At 42.1% G+C, this 13,115-nt stretch overlaps 1 protein-coding gene across 1 annotated transcript; it reads right to left on the bottom strand.

The window, feature by feature from the left end:
- Nucleotides 1-93: 93 nt before the first annotated feature.
- Nucleotides 94-11,993, bottom strand: LOC121195590 (iporin). The gene is made up of 10 exons (XM_041059154.1): nt 11,799-11,993; nt 7,036-8,438; nt 6,500-6,794; nt 5,349-6,365; nt 4,185-4,261; nt 3,885-4,059; nt 3,579-3,684; nt 3,423-3,469; nt 2,293-2,965; nt 94-2,099 (listed from the first exon to the last, which is right to left on the bottom strand). The coding sequence occupies exons 2-10, from the start codon at nt 8,380-8,382 to the stop codon at nt 1,988-1,990; spliced, it is 3,849 nt and encodes a 1,282-aa protein (XP_040915088.1). The 5' UTR covers nt 8,383-8,438; nt 11,799-11,993; the 3' UTR covers nt 94-1,987.
- Nucleotides 11,994-13,115: the final 1,122 nt, after the last annotated feature.

Below are 13,115 nucleotides of genomic sequence, written 5' to 3'. Positions count from 1 at the left end.
GGCACAAAAACATCTGTACACCGTTGGCACACTAAAAGAGAACATATAAATATATGTTACATCTTTATTGACAGAGTTTGATTGTCACTGGGCATTAGAGGAAGCATTCCGAGGATGAGGAGAAAATAATGCTGGGTGACATAAATTCACAGACTTCACATTATTGCAGTACATAAAAAAATTCTCCATTCAACAAATGCAGAGAACACATTTTCTACGCTTTCCTCCTTATCTAACTACCAGTCTATCAAAATATACCTTACACACATGTAAGTACCTGAAACAGCCACAAGGTGGCTTTTATTTGTGCAACTGAACAAACCTCACTGGAAGACATACTACTGAATATACCAAACAATTCCACACATTTCAAATTCCAGTGCCAGAAAATTTCCAGAAGCTTCCTCTACAGCTATAAAAACATGAACAGGAATTTAAGAGATCTAATAAAGACTGGAGCACCTATAGTACTGATTGTTTGTTAACTCATGCACCTATAGTAAATCCATGCTAGGAATTTGCTCAGAAAAGCAAGTTACTGGAAAATAGAAACATCACTGACAATGCACAACGAGAGGCTGGTGTGTGGCATATTTGGCACTAGTAACAGTGTATTGCTTGATTTTTTTTTCACCTATTGATGAGATAAAGGATATAGCTATTTAAAGAAACTGACAGTGACATAAGAGATGGATAATTTTGCACCACATGAATGTCCAACAGTCTACAGCAGGTAAATATTTACATTTTATGATTGATATTCACCAACAAGAAATACAAAGGTGGTAACAGAAGTGCCTACTTACGGTTATTCCAGAGTGCAAATGCAAAAAGGGGCACTGGCCCTCATTCATCAAGCTATTTCCTGGAAAAAAAACTCAGAAGCTGCTGTGAAAATAATTCAGCTTCTTCTGATCGTTTTCATGAAGCTTCACTTCACATTATGAGAATGAATTACAAAAGTACAGAGTAAAACAACAACTGAGAGCCATTTTAAGACCAGGAGCCGGTTGCACCGGCAGGTCAAAAGTTCAAAGTAATCCCAGTTATAACATAGGCTAAGTGATAGTACTTAATATTTACACATCACTAAATTAAAATGGGTTGCACCACACAAACTAATTCTTACACAGAAATTTGTTGTCACTAAATATTACCGCCCACTAACTGCCAGGTCTAACTGTTGCATAGCTAACCGAACCAACTGACAAAACTAAAATAAAAGCTTTCTAGTTCACATATAACCTGTTAAAATGGAAAACTAAAACAGACATATATGACCTGACACTTGATCAAAATGCTGTGCAATAATGACATAAACTGGGGATATTTTAAATAACATCTCACAGAAGTAAAAGAACATAGTTAATGCTTGGTGTCTTAAAGTACAAAAGGCTGCGCTAACGTTGAACTAAATGACTAACTAAATAGCCTCTGTTAGATTAGCACAATCAGATGTTTTCCATTCATTCTTAACTACATGAATGTTCTATTAACTGACATATGTTTCCATATATGAGGAAAAACAACAACAAAAACACAGTAATGCTAAAATTTACAGAGGATGAGCATTTAAGTTTAATTTATACATTACAAATATATTCTTGGCAGTTATGCTACAGCTTGTGATGCTGCTGTGACCTTCTGTTAGTTGAATGCTTTTGACGATGCTACATAAGTTTCCTTACACATCATTGAAGTTTTCACTATGGTTAAGCGTTCTTAAGTTAATGGTGTAACCCAATTAGTGATAGTTTGAAACTAGCTGAGAGTTAATAAGATACTCCAACTTAGTTATGGATTTATGAATAGCTGGTGCAACACAAAGCTTGATAAATCTGGGCCACTGCCAAAACTGCTCCTAATCTTACATTTTATGTGCTTTCTGATCAGTTTGGCAATGTAAGTACTGTATATTATCATGCAGTTAAATTTTTTTGTTATTACAGTAAATAGGCTCTACTCTGTTCCATAGAGAGTGCAGATTTCAGCAGTCCTTGTTTTTGTCAGTCTGAGCTCCTACTAGTTTCATTGACCTTATGGATTGAGCCAACAGTCCAAGCTGCGATCTGTCCAAATGAAGCCACTGTGATGGTCGCCTGAAACCAGTCATAAAGAGGTATTGGTCAAGAGTACAAAGTTACACATTATCAGTCTTTCATCAGTCTAGACCCCATTTCACAAGGAAAATGCAAAGAAAAAAGAAGAAAAAGCAGCCCAAGATTAATTAGAAACAGATTAAGGTACTTAAGGATTAAGGTACAATCAAACAATAAAATGGTTGGTTCTTACTTTTTGGTTTGTGCTCCGTTGTGACTCTGAGAAACTGCCTCTGGTCTGATGGAAGTACCAGCTGCTCCAAACAGTTTGGCCCACCGCAGCCCGCCCTGATAAGGGCTCTCTGCCTGGACAGAAGGTGACACATTTGGGGTTCCTTCACTCCTTCTCTCTTCTCGCCTGCTGTCCATGCTTATTTGAGACCAAGTATCTGCACAGTTCTGGCTACAGTCCTCCCCTTCAACCACGCCATCCATAAGGTCGGGCTGTTTGGGCCACCACTCTGGAATAGGATCTAACCGTGGACTTCTGTTAGCCTGCATCCCTCCACATTGCTGCTTGGTGTAACTTGAATTCAGAGGACTGAGTGACTCTTGATAATGCAGACCTGTCTGGTGTGAAATGTTAGTTTGCTGACTGCTGTGGCTGCTGCCCACCTTTCTGTCGGCTTGCAGTAGTGGCCAGCTGGTCACTAGCTGGCCTGAGCATGGCGGAGGTGGAGAGACCCCCTGCTCCTCAGTACACAAATGTCCATTAAGTAACAGTCGGGGCTCTAGGAGCAAGTTGAGGTCAAAGGGCAACACAGAGAGCGGCTGCAGCAGAAGCAGCAGCTCCTGAAACAAGGGCTGACACCGACCCAGTGACATTGACAGGAACCCCCAAGAATGGTAGTATGCTGTGACCACATCTGTGGAGATAGTAATGGATGTTAACACTCAAAGATCCTAACATATGCAATAATTTGTTTTTATTATTTAATAATTATTTCACAGGGGTTGCTCTGTGTGAGATTGAGCTAAATGCTAATCTCAGCATGCTAACATGGTCACAGTAACAATGTTAAATGCTTCAAACTACACATTTTGATTTTGACATTGTTGTATTTTCCATGTTCTTTATGTCAGTTTAGAAATTGAATGCTAACATTTGCTAATTAGCACCAAACACCACAAAGTACTACAACTGGGTAAAAGTATGGTTTACCCCTCACTCTGTGGGGAACATGAATACTGGTACCACATTTCAATCCAAACCATTAAATAGTTGCTGAGATATATCAGTGTGGGCCAAGCTGACCGACTAACATTACATTCCTAGAGCTAGATGCTAGTGTGGCAAAAAAAAAAGTAACTTAGTGCACTCACCTTTTTGACTCTGAAGATGACTGAGCCAGAATTCCAAGGCTCTCAAACTGCAAGAGGGCAAATAACCATCAAAAGATGCAAAGACTTTTATGTACAGTAATTTCATCAGCATTCTTTAGCATAATAAGTATCATCAAAGGTAATTTTGGTGCTTACTTAAGCAGGCCCATTATGAAGGCTCTCACCCTCATGCAGTGGCTAGTGAGCTGAGGACATTGTTTGATTTTTGAGACCAGGCTGTGGAGAACCCTGGTGGATGGACCTGTGGCAGAGTTGGACAGACACCAAAGAAAGTTCATCAAAGAGACCACAACAAACACAAATACTGTACCACAAACAATGCTGCTCAACCTGTACATCAAACCAAAGCCATCTAGTCCTGCTTAGCAAAGTGATCCAGAAGTGCATTCATGACATTTTCACTGAATCCCAATTACTTAATTATACTATAGTTACATATACCGATTCTAGTTGAGACTTCCACCACAGTCCAGCAGTGGTTGCGGCGCTGTCCAATGATGAGATCTAGTTTGTGATCCCTAAGCCCGTCCTCTAAAATATTCTGGATCGTTGGACATAAATGTTCCAGGACCAGACCGGAGATAGTGGGACTCCAGGAGCTGTTACCCAGACGCATCTGTGCCAAAGGGAAATAAATATGATACAATTTCCTGCTGACACAAGCTACTTGCCTCCGGGCCTAGAATGTAAGTAATATCAGTTTGGCACTTTTCCATTGTGCTTCGCTCTGCCAATTCATACCTTTTCTTCAGGATCTCTGCTGCTGCCAAAATGAGCCATGATCAAATCCACCGCCCTGCTTACAGACCTCAGCAAACCTAGAAACATCAGACAACAAAAAGGTTTTGACAAGCTGAAGTCATAATTGATGCTTCATGCATTCTTTTGGCTGATACAAAACCAACTAAAATCCCCATCTTATGTAATCTGTGTGTACTGCTGAGAGCTGTAGGTCTTATTTTCCTAGAATAAGCAAAAAAAAAAAAATACAGTGCTAATACAGTGGGATAAATCTAACCTGTTTCCAGTGCAAATCAACTTGATATTGATAGCATTTCTAAGTTAATTTGTTCTGTAAACAGGCTGAAATTATCTTTCAATTCCAGAGGATTTCTTCACTTTAATACCCCATAATAAATAAAATTAACTTGTTAAGAATTTCCTTCCTAACTGGGTGAATACACAGACATATGAGATGAATTTGTCATTATCGTATTGCAGGAATGAAAATGTGGATGAGACCAGAAGATGAAAGAGTCAGTTTTTCATTTCAGCACCGACCCTCACTGAATTGCTTTTCTCCCTGCCTGCCTGCCTTTCTTCACCTCATGCTGACTAGCCCCTGCAAATGTCACGGTAAATTCTTTATGCATGTTGATGCTGCCTGCAGTGCTGCACCGCAATGACTCTTCTCTCTTGCTGCTGCAAATACTTCCATCAGTGATTAACCATCGCAAAAGGTTTGCATTTATATAATTACATTGGCACCAACTGGCCCATTTGGTAGCACTGAAACAAAGTGATTATGTGTGTTGTAAATCATTAGCACTGTTTCTGCTGCATCGTTCTCCCTCTTGTTCTCTCTTGGAGCTTGCAGTCACACTCACATAGGCTACAGAGCAGAAGGCTCAGCCAATCCTGTGCAGGGAGAGTTAAAAATAGGTCATGTTTGAAAAGAAGCCCCTTCAGGGTATTGAAGGCACTGCTGCAGCACAGTGAGATTTTATTGCTGCTCTCAGTGGCTCATCACTGGATAGGCAATCCAATCAAGGAGGAATCCTTGAGTCGTCACTGCTACTGAGTCACTTTTTACTCCATTCAGATTCCTATATGTGTCACATACTGTGTTTCACGTCACGTTTTACACAAACTGATACAGTGCACCAGTCATTAGTTGACCCTCACCTCTCCGTTGAAGATGACTGATAGATAGGGACTCATAAGATGTGTCGGGCGAAAGGCAGAACTCTGTGGGCGGCCTGTCACTTAGGATCAGAGATTCACTGTGCTGACTCTGACTATGGTTCCCACTGAGTCCAGCAGAGTCCTGGTTTTGCTGTGGATGCAGCCCCGAAGCAGCCAAGGAGAACAGAGAACTCAAAGAGGAGAGAGGAGCTACTGAGGAGAGGGCGGCTGTAAAACTACCGTGAAAAAATCCGGAGTCGGCTGCAGGTGCAGCTCTGTTCTGTGGGGACTTCTTTTCTGGTTGTGAGAATGTGGGAGGAGATAAGGAGACTTGGAGGTTTGGGTGATGTGCATCAGTGGTTAGGGGTAAAGTGGGTGGTGTATGAGAGAATACTGAATGGTAGAAGGTGTGGTTCTGGGACTTATGTGGACTTTCAGGCTCAAGGTGGGCATGGTTCTGCGCAGGGGTGAGGTTGATCAGGTCACGGTAGGTCGGAATTTTAACAAGGTTCGGCTGATTTGCGGCCGAAACCAGATTTAAAAAACTGTTAGTCTGAGTTTTGCCTGAGTATGGGCTTGTTTTATCTTGCACCTGAACCAGTCTGGGTTTTGGGCTGGTGTGAGATGGATCCAGGCTGATTTTGGATGTACATGGACTCGGACATCCTTGGCTTCTGCTGGACTGACTCCATGTGTGCCTGCGGCTGAAGCACTCTGGGCTCGGCGTGCAGGTGGAACAGGTATCAGAGCTGGAAGGGGCTTCCAGGAAGATGGGGTAGCGGCTGCCCATGGGTGATGGCTGAAGATTACAAAAGCTTTTGCCCTTGGCCTTGAGGCCTCGCTGGGAGCTACCAGACTTGCTGCTCTTTTGGTTTATGTACTGCTCCAGAAGACAGCCCAGGTGCTGGGCCTGGGACTGGGATTTATCTGCAGGAATCAGAATGAAGGGCTGAATGGGCAGAGAGGTTGGCCTCTGGGCCTTACTGTAGCGCACCACATTTTCTGATGAACACGCATCTAGAAAGAGGTAGAGGATAAGAAGAGACAGACGAAATGTTAGATTTACTTTACTGATATATCTTTCACTAGTTTGTTGTCCTATTCATAAAACCTAGCAACAAAGAAATGAGATCTCGTCACCATTGCCTTACCCTTCTCAGTAGCATCAGTATTACAGTGCTCCTGGTCCAGACTCACAGATGGCTGTGCGGAGACAGCACTTGTGTCTTGGCATTTACTGGTATGTGGGCTACACTGGCTGGGGCACAGTGAACAGGGAGTGTGGGAGAGGTTCTGGACGCTGTCTGTCTGTTTCTTCCTGCAGAGGGTTTTGTCAGTGGAGGTGGTAGCAACCTCGTAATCATAGGTCTGAAACTGGGAGCAGTCAAATCCAGCGCTGTACTGTGCTGAGGACAACCTCTTTTCCTTTTGTTGATCCTCTCTTTCCTGAAAGAGATAGAAAACAAAAGATAGAACTGCCTAGTTTTTCACAACCAAATCATCAGTCCAATTTTATACAAGCCATTGGCACCACTTTTTTAAAGGGTTTATACTGTTATAAGTTATAAGTGCTTCAATCATTTACTAATGCTTTATAGATGTATTATAAGTTAGGTTGCAAACCATTAATAAATGCTCATGGGTTCACACTAAAAAAGTCTAAATCAAAATATTTCGCATACATTACCTTCTTGACTTCTTTATGTTGCCCTTCTTTCTTCTGATGGATAAAGAGGAGCTCAGAGGGAGGGAAGGGACTGCTTCTGCTCTGACCTTCAGGGCAGCTGGTGTGACTGGACCATGCTGGGCTGGGTGACTGGGAGGAGAGGTCACAAGTCACAAGCTTGTAGTACTTCTGGTTGGTCCCCATGGCCAGTGTGGCGTGGCTTTGGAGACAGGCAGTCAGGTCAGATACCTCCAGAGAAGAGAGACCCGGGGGTAGCGGCTCCAGGGAGTAAATGTTGCAGTTAGAGTCAAGGCCCTGAGGAGACCAGCAGGAAGACGAGGGCGTCATGTCACGCTCCTCTTTTGTGGGAGAGTTAACTGTCGTGTCATCTTGTTGGAGGTCCTTGGTCGGAGTCTGGGGAACGGGCTGGAGGTTGAGGAACACAGATCCCTCAGATGACTGAGAGGGGTGAACTGCAGGACTGCTGAGGTCCTGAGGCGTGGCAGGGTTGTTGCTCCTGTTGTAGATAGCGCAGAAGTTAACCAAGACGCCATCAGAACTGTTACAGGAAGAGTCGCTGACACACTCTGTGTGACTGTTGGACAACAATTCTGGGGAACATTTGTGCTGGCTGTGGATGCAGCAGGACATGTTATCCTTCAGTCTGTCTGAGTCCTGCTCTCCACAAGCCATCATCGTGATGCCAGAGTTGCTCACATGAAAGCACTGGCATTCAGTCTGCGGTGAGTCCAGCTGGTTAGGCTGGTTGGAGAGCCATTCTTGGTCAAGCGCGGTGCCCAACATGGTACCTTCATTGCCCCATTCACTGTCCATGTCTCCATGGGGTATTGTATAATTTCTGGCACCATTACTTAGTGGCCAATTGGAGTTTCCGTGCAATACAAAAGATGAGTCCTCATGATATCTGTGCAGATTATCTCCATCGCTATCTTCATCTTCCTCATACTCATCTAGCTCGGCACTGGGAAGGAATGAGTTATGTGACCTCAGACTGCCTCTGGCCCCAGAGCCTTCCTTCTTCAGATGGGAACTCATCTCCTCTGGTGAAGAGGTGGAGTCGTATCTCCCGCTGCTGTCGCTGGCCCCCTCCTCCTCCGCTCGGTCTTCATTGAGACTACTGTAGCTGCTGGAAAAATGTCTCCGGCCGCCGCTGAAGGCATGCTCTCGGTTGAGCGAGTCTTTCTCTGGGAGTGACACAGCTCGGGTCAGACCTACTGAGCACAGACGGCCGGACCTCTTGGCCGAGGCGCACAAGGCCTGGACAGGAAGTTGCCATGTGGGAAGCTGAACCACAGGGAAGTGGCACGCTATCAGGGTGTCCCCTGAGAGACTAGATGCTCCGATCATACTGCTGGATGAGGCTGGACCATGGAAACTGTCTCCATGTTCTTAAATATTAAACCCTGAAAGAACAGAATAGCATAAAGTGTGATAAATCAGCTTTGAATGTGGCATCAGTGGTGCAAAAACATAGTCACAACTAGGGGGTGCATATAGGAGGATAAAAGAAAAATAGATGTTTAAAAAAATAGTACATGGAACATTCAGTTACTATTCCTACTGTGTATTTGGGCCGAACACAGTTTGAGTGTTGGAGGAGATGAAAAATGCATTGAACTTTAGAATAATACTAATGAGAATTAAAAATTCATCATATCAGGCAAAACTTTTATGGATCTTCAACACACTTCCTGGGGCTCATCAGACATTATCACCACTGCAACACTGTTCATGTAATAATAAAATTGAACGGATAAGTATTGCACTTTACTATAATTCTATGAGGGAAGTCTTAAGACAGACTTAGGTTTACACTCATATTTCAATGCTTGATTTTTCAGTTTTCTGGTCTTTTCAATTCAGGTCTCATCACAACCACGGATTAAGGAGTAAACATTGCCTGTGTAGGTGTCAAAATTATCCAGTGGCTTTTCTGGCTGTAGAGCTAAAACAGGCTCATTGCCTCAGGGACCCAATTACAGATTTTAGTGGTTAGTTTAAAAAAAAAAAAAAAACAAGAAAAGCTCTAGCATCTTTAATCATCTTTAATTCTGGAGTGAGAGCATCCCAACAGAACAGAAAAAGACATAAACATAAAGAACAACTACAGGCTACTGCTGTCAGACTCTCCTCCCTCACTTTACACCACTGCTCCTCCAGTCAAAGTCCTACTGTGTTGTCTGCATCTGGCCCTCAGCACAGCCAACCCTCCATAATTCAGTCAACCATTAACAAACTCCTCCTCTCTGTGCCTGGGCCAACCACAGTCTCTCACAGTTACTCAGCTGCTCTGTAACTAGGGCAGCTGCACTGCAGAGATGCTCTGCTGGCACTGCAAAGAGTAAATACATTTTCACATCAATTTAGTTAATTCAGAGCGTTATCATATTCGCTCATATCATACATATTGCTCCTGAATGTATACACATCAAGCCTGAAACAACACACAAAATACACACATGTAGCATAATGATCAACATGCCTTTATGAAATTATGAAGAGTATTACCAAGCGAAAAAGTGCTTACAAAGATTCTGGAAACTCTGCTCATGAAATATTTAAACACTGGAGAGAGCTGATGACATTCAATCCCAGACAAGAAGAAACCAAAGTGAATAAAGATGAATTCATCCATTTAAGTTATCAGTTATAGTAAAAGTTGCTAGGATACCACCACCACCATTTACTGATATCTGCCTTCAAAAATACAGCACAGCCCTGGCGCTGTGTGGTGAATTTAAAGCAGAATGAAAATCATGTTCAGAACATAAAATATTTTAGATTTAAGTCTTTTGTCTTAAGACAGTGTTTGGGCTTTATATGTTTACACAGGCATCAGTTCATGGCCGTCAGACTGATGTGCTGCAGTCTGGGCATAATGTGTGTGAACAATCTAAACAACATCAGATGCAGATGGCCGTGGAGATGTAATCCTCTTTATCATCACATTCCTAGAACAACAACAACATCCTTGCCATGACAATGGGAAACACATCAATAACATGCTCACAGGCATTAATACCCTTTACAGTGCCTTCTGGTCATAAATACCATCCCTAATAAATTGTGTTAATCAATGTTTATGGTACAGTGTTAACATATAAACAAGAGAACCAAATGAGGGAAATCAGAATTTTATCATGTTGCCAAATTTACTCTTTAGGTAAAAATTTCTGAAAGTGCCATTTAAAGATGGAAGAGTGCTCTCATCTTGTTGCCTGTTAACGCTGGGATAATAAAGTTTTCTGATCGACCAAGCTGCTTCAATGGAGGACATCATTATCTTTTAGGCTCTGATTGTTGGAACATTGATGCTCAGTTAACTATTTTAAAACAAAGGGCTCAGCCTCTCTTCATCCTCCTTAACCTCCAGTAGTGGAGATTATTAATTTGTAGGCTGAGTTGTTCTGGGCTGAAAATTAAGTGGTGACAATTTCAGTCAGTCATTGTTTCTGATCAATACCAAAAAGTGGATAAGGCTTGACATGACTAGGCGAAACTGCCTTAGAGCCGACAACAAAATGTTTAAAAAAAATCCTAAAATAATCCTAAAATTTGCATTTTAGGGCAAATTTGCATTTTAGTCAGTTTAACAGTCTGCTTATTTTTAGTCCTTCAGATACTATATTTAGAAGGTATTGTTTTATATATTTTATTTAAATTTTACATTTAAATGTTATTAGCCATTAACTGTTAAAAAAACAAAAACAAAAACAGAATACTGTTTGACACCAAATTGCATAACTCCACAGCAGAGTATATTTTGCATGGCAGTAGCTCAGGAGGTAGAGCGCATAGGCCCTTAATCATAGGGTTGGTGTATTGTCTTTGAGCAAGACACTGAATCCCAAACTGCTCCCAGTGTATGTGTAGGTGTGAGGAAAAAAAACATCAATACTTTTTGTCCAAAAACAAACAAACAACAAAACAAAGTCTGCCAAATAAATGTAGCATAAAGATTTTCAGTCAGCCAAACAGACACCTTGGTGATGGTAATGTCTCTGGTAATGTAATGTGATGATAATACGATCCAGGTGAGGCCAGTTTGGATCTTGATTTATCCCGTCCCTGCTTATTTTCATCAGTTCAATAGTTCAATACCAGGGGAAAGTAGGGGGACTAGTCAGTGACTAGTCAGTCACACAGGCCAGCACATAAATCTACGGCAAACAGCTCTGTCCTCTGGGAACTGAAGCACACTGAGATGGTTGTGATTAACTGAACTATTTCTCTGGAAATGTCTGTCAGGTCAAGTCAGCCATCTCACATGAAGGATGAGACTATGGGTTCTGAGAGGGAGAGAAGAGTCTGAGGCCCACTGCTGCTGTTGTTGTGCCTGGAGATGGACTCAGATCATGATGCTGCTTGTTATCAGAGATGTCTCACTGTAACGAGACAGCATCATTTCAGCTCATGTTGGTCTACATTTATGTTAGGTTAGCAAAAGTTTCAGCAAAAGAGTGTGTGTGTGTTTTGGTTTCCATAGTGAAATTGAAATATTCAAAGTGGCTGAAGTAGGACATGTTAGACAACAAGATATTTTAGTGTACACACATGGTAAAGGAGCCATCCATGATTAAAGTAGCATCTGTCTTTCTCTCCTTCTCCCAAACACCCCCCACACACACGCACACATATGCACAAATAGAAAATCAAGATACAGCTGAATGACTGACTTCGAGGCAAAGTAGCTAAAGCACATAAGCACTCACTGATTTTCAGCATCACCGGTGCATCTGATAACCTTTAATATTAACACCTACCAGAATACAGTCGTCGGCCGGAGGTGATATCCATCCGCTTCTTCCAGGTGACTTTGATTTCCAGGTGCGGTTAGGTCCAAAATCATGCAATCAAACATTTTTACAAAAAAGAAATCTCGCGAGTGCTCGACGCACCTTTGACGTTCAGTGTGCATTAGAAAGCTAATATTTCCACCTCCAATACCTGAGATCTGCGATTAAAATCAATGTGTTATCCCGGCAGTTTGTAACTCTCATACAGGGTAATGTGAAACCGGTCCGACATTGAGGTCCGGAGAGAAGCAGCGGTGTCCACGCCGCCGCTTCTGCCCCGCTCAGGCTGGCCGAGAAGCTACGTCACGGCGGTTTTAGCCAATGAAGAGAGAAAAGTCCCTGTCAATCAAAGTCTCCAAGACACCTGGTCGGAAGAGTTGAAAGCCTGTTAACACGTTTAAAAAAGAAGAAGATAAAAATACATTCCAGGCGACAAAGGACAAAGGAAAAAAAAACATTATTTTATTTAATTAAAAAAAAAAAAAGTAACAAATAATTCTGAACTATAAAGCGTAATTGCTAAAATATCTAAACAATGGGGAAACAATAAATAAAGTCACAAATATATAGTCCACCAAGGAAAATAATAATACTATCCCACCACTGTAGCAATCTGATCATGCTACTTTTCATGATCTGAAATACATATTTTATAATTTATAACTATATATATATATGTTTTTTAACAGTGTAAACTGTCAATGCAATGTTCAGTTTATAGAATAATACAGTCTGTACAGCGCAAAGCACAGTGTTGGTCACATCCCAAAAGTGCAGGTGCTAAACCTAGCTCAGCTCGCCCTCCAGTGGTGAAAATGAGCAGTCAGACATTGGTGCATCCATTTTCTAGGACAGTTGAAGAAGCCAGAATGGATCATGTGAATACCCCCATTTCAGGTAAATTTCACTTCTAAAGCCATAAAGACATGGAGGTAATGCTGTTCTCTAATGTGGATGTCAGTGGGGAATCCGCGCAGGGGACGGGGTTTGGCTCCTTGTCCAAGTTTCTTGAAGTCTTTTAGTTGGATGCCTCCGGATTAGCCCACGCTACCTGCTGGTTTCCTTCTCTTTCAATTGTCCACAGCTGAGGGCCTCAGCTGTCAGATGTGAACAAAGAGGTAGTAGAGAAGCACCATCTAAACTTGCTCAACATGGGATATAATCCAGGGACTCAAGCACATCGTATATGAGCATAAATATCAGCATGTTGAGAAAGAGGAAGCTCCATCAGTTCTGCCATGTTAACCTGTTTTAGTGCTGGACTGAGCCACAGATATCAGAGAG

Source organism: Toxotes jaculatrix, chromosome 16, assembly GCF_017976425.1.
Source record: "Toxotes jaculatrix isolate fToxJac2 chromosome 16, fToxJac2.pri, whole genome shotgun sequence".
Taxonomy (NCBI): Eukaryota; Metazoa; Chordata; class Actinopteri; family Toxotidae; genus Toxotes; species Toxotes jaculatrix.
This window is presented reverse-complemented; position numbering and strand designations above follow the sequence as displayed.

Excerpts from the sequence above, each read along its gene's own strand:
- LOC121195590 (XM_041059154.1), bottom strand. The coding sequence starts at position 8,382 with ATGATCGGAGCATCTAGTCTCTCAGGGGACACCCTGATAGCGTGCCAC. Across the intron at positions 6,366-6,499 it reads TACTGATGCTACTGAGAAGG|ATGCGTGTTCATCAGAAAAT; the intron begins GTAAGGCAATGG and ends ACCTCTTTCTAG. Across the intron at positions 4,262-5,348 it reads CAGTCATCTTCAACGGAGAG|GTTTGCTGAGGTCTGTAAGC; the intron begins GTGAGGGTCAAC and ends TGATGTTTCTAG.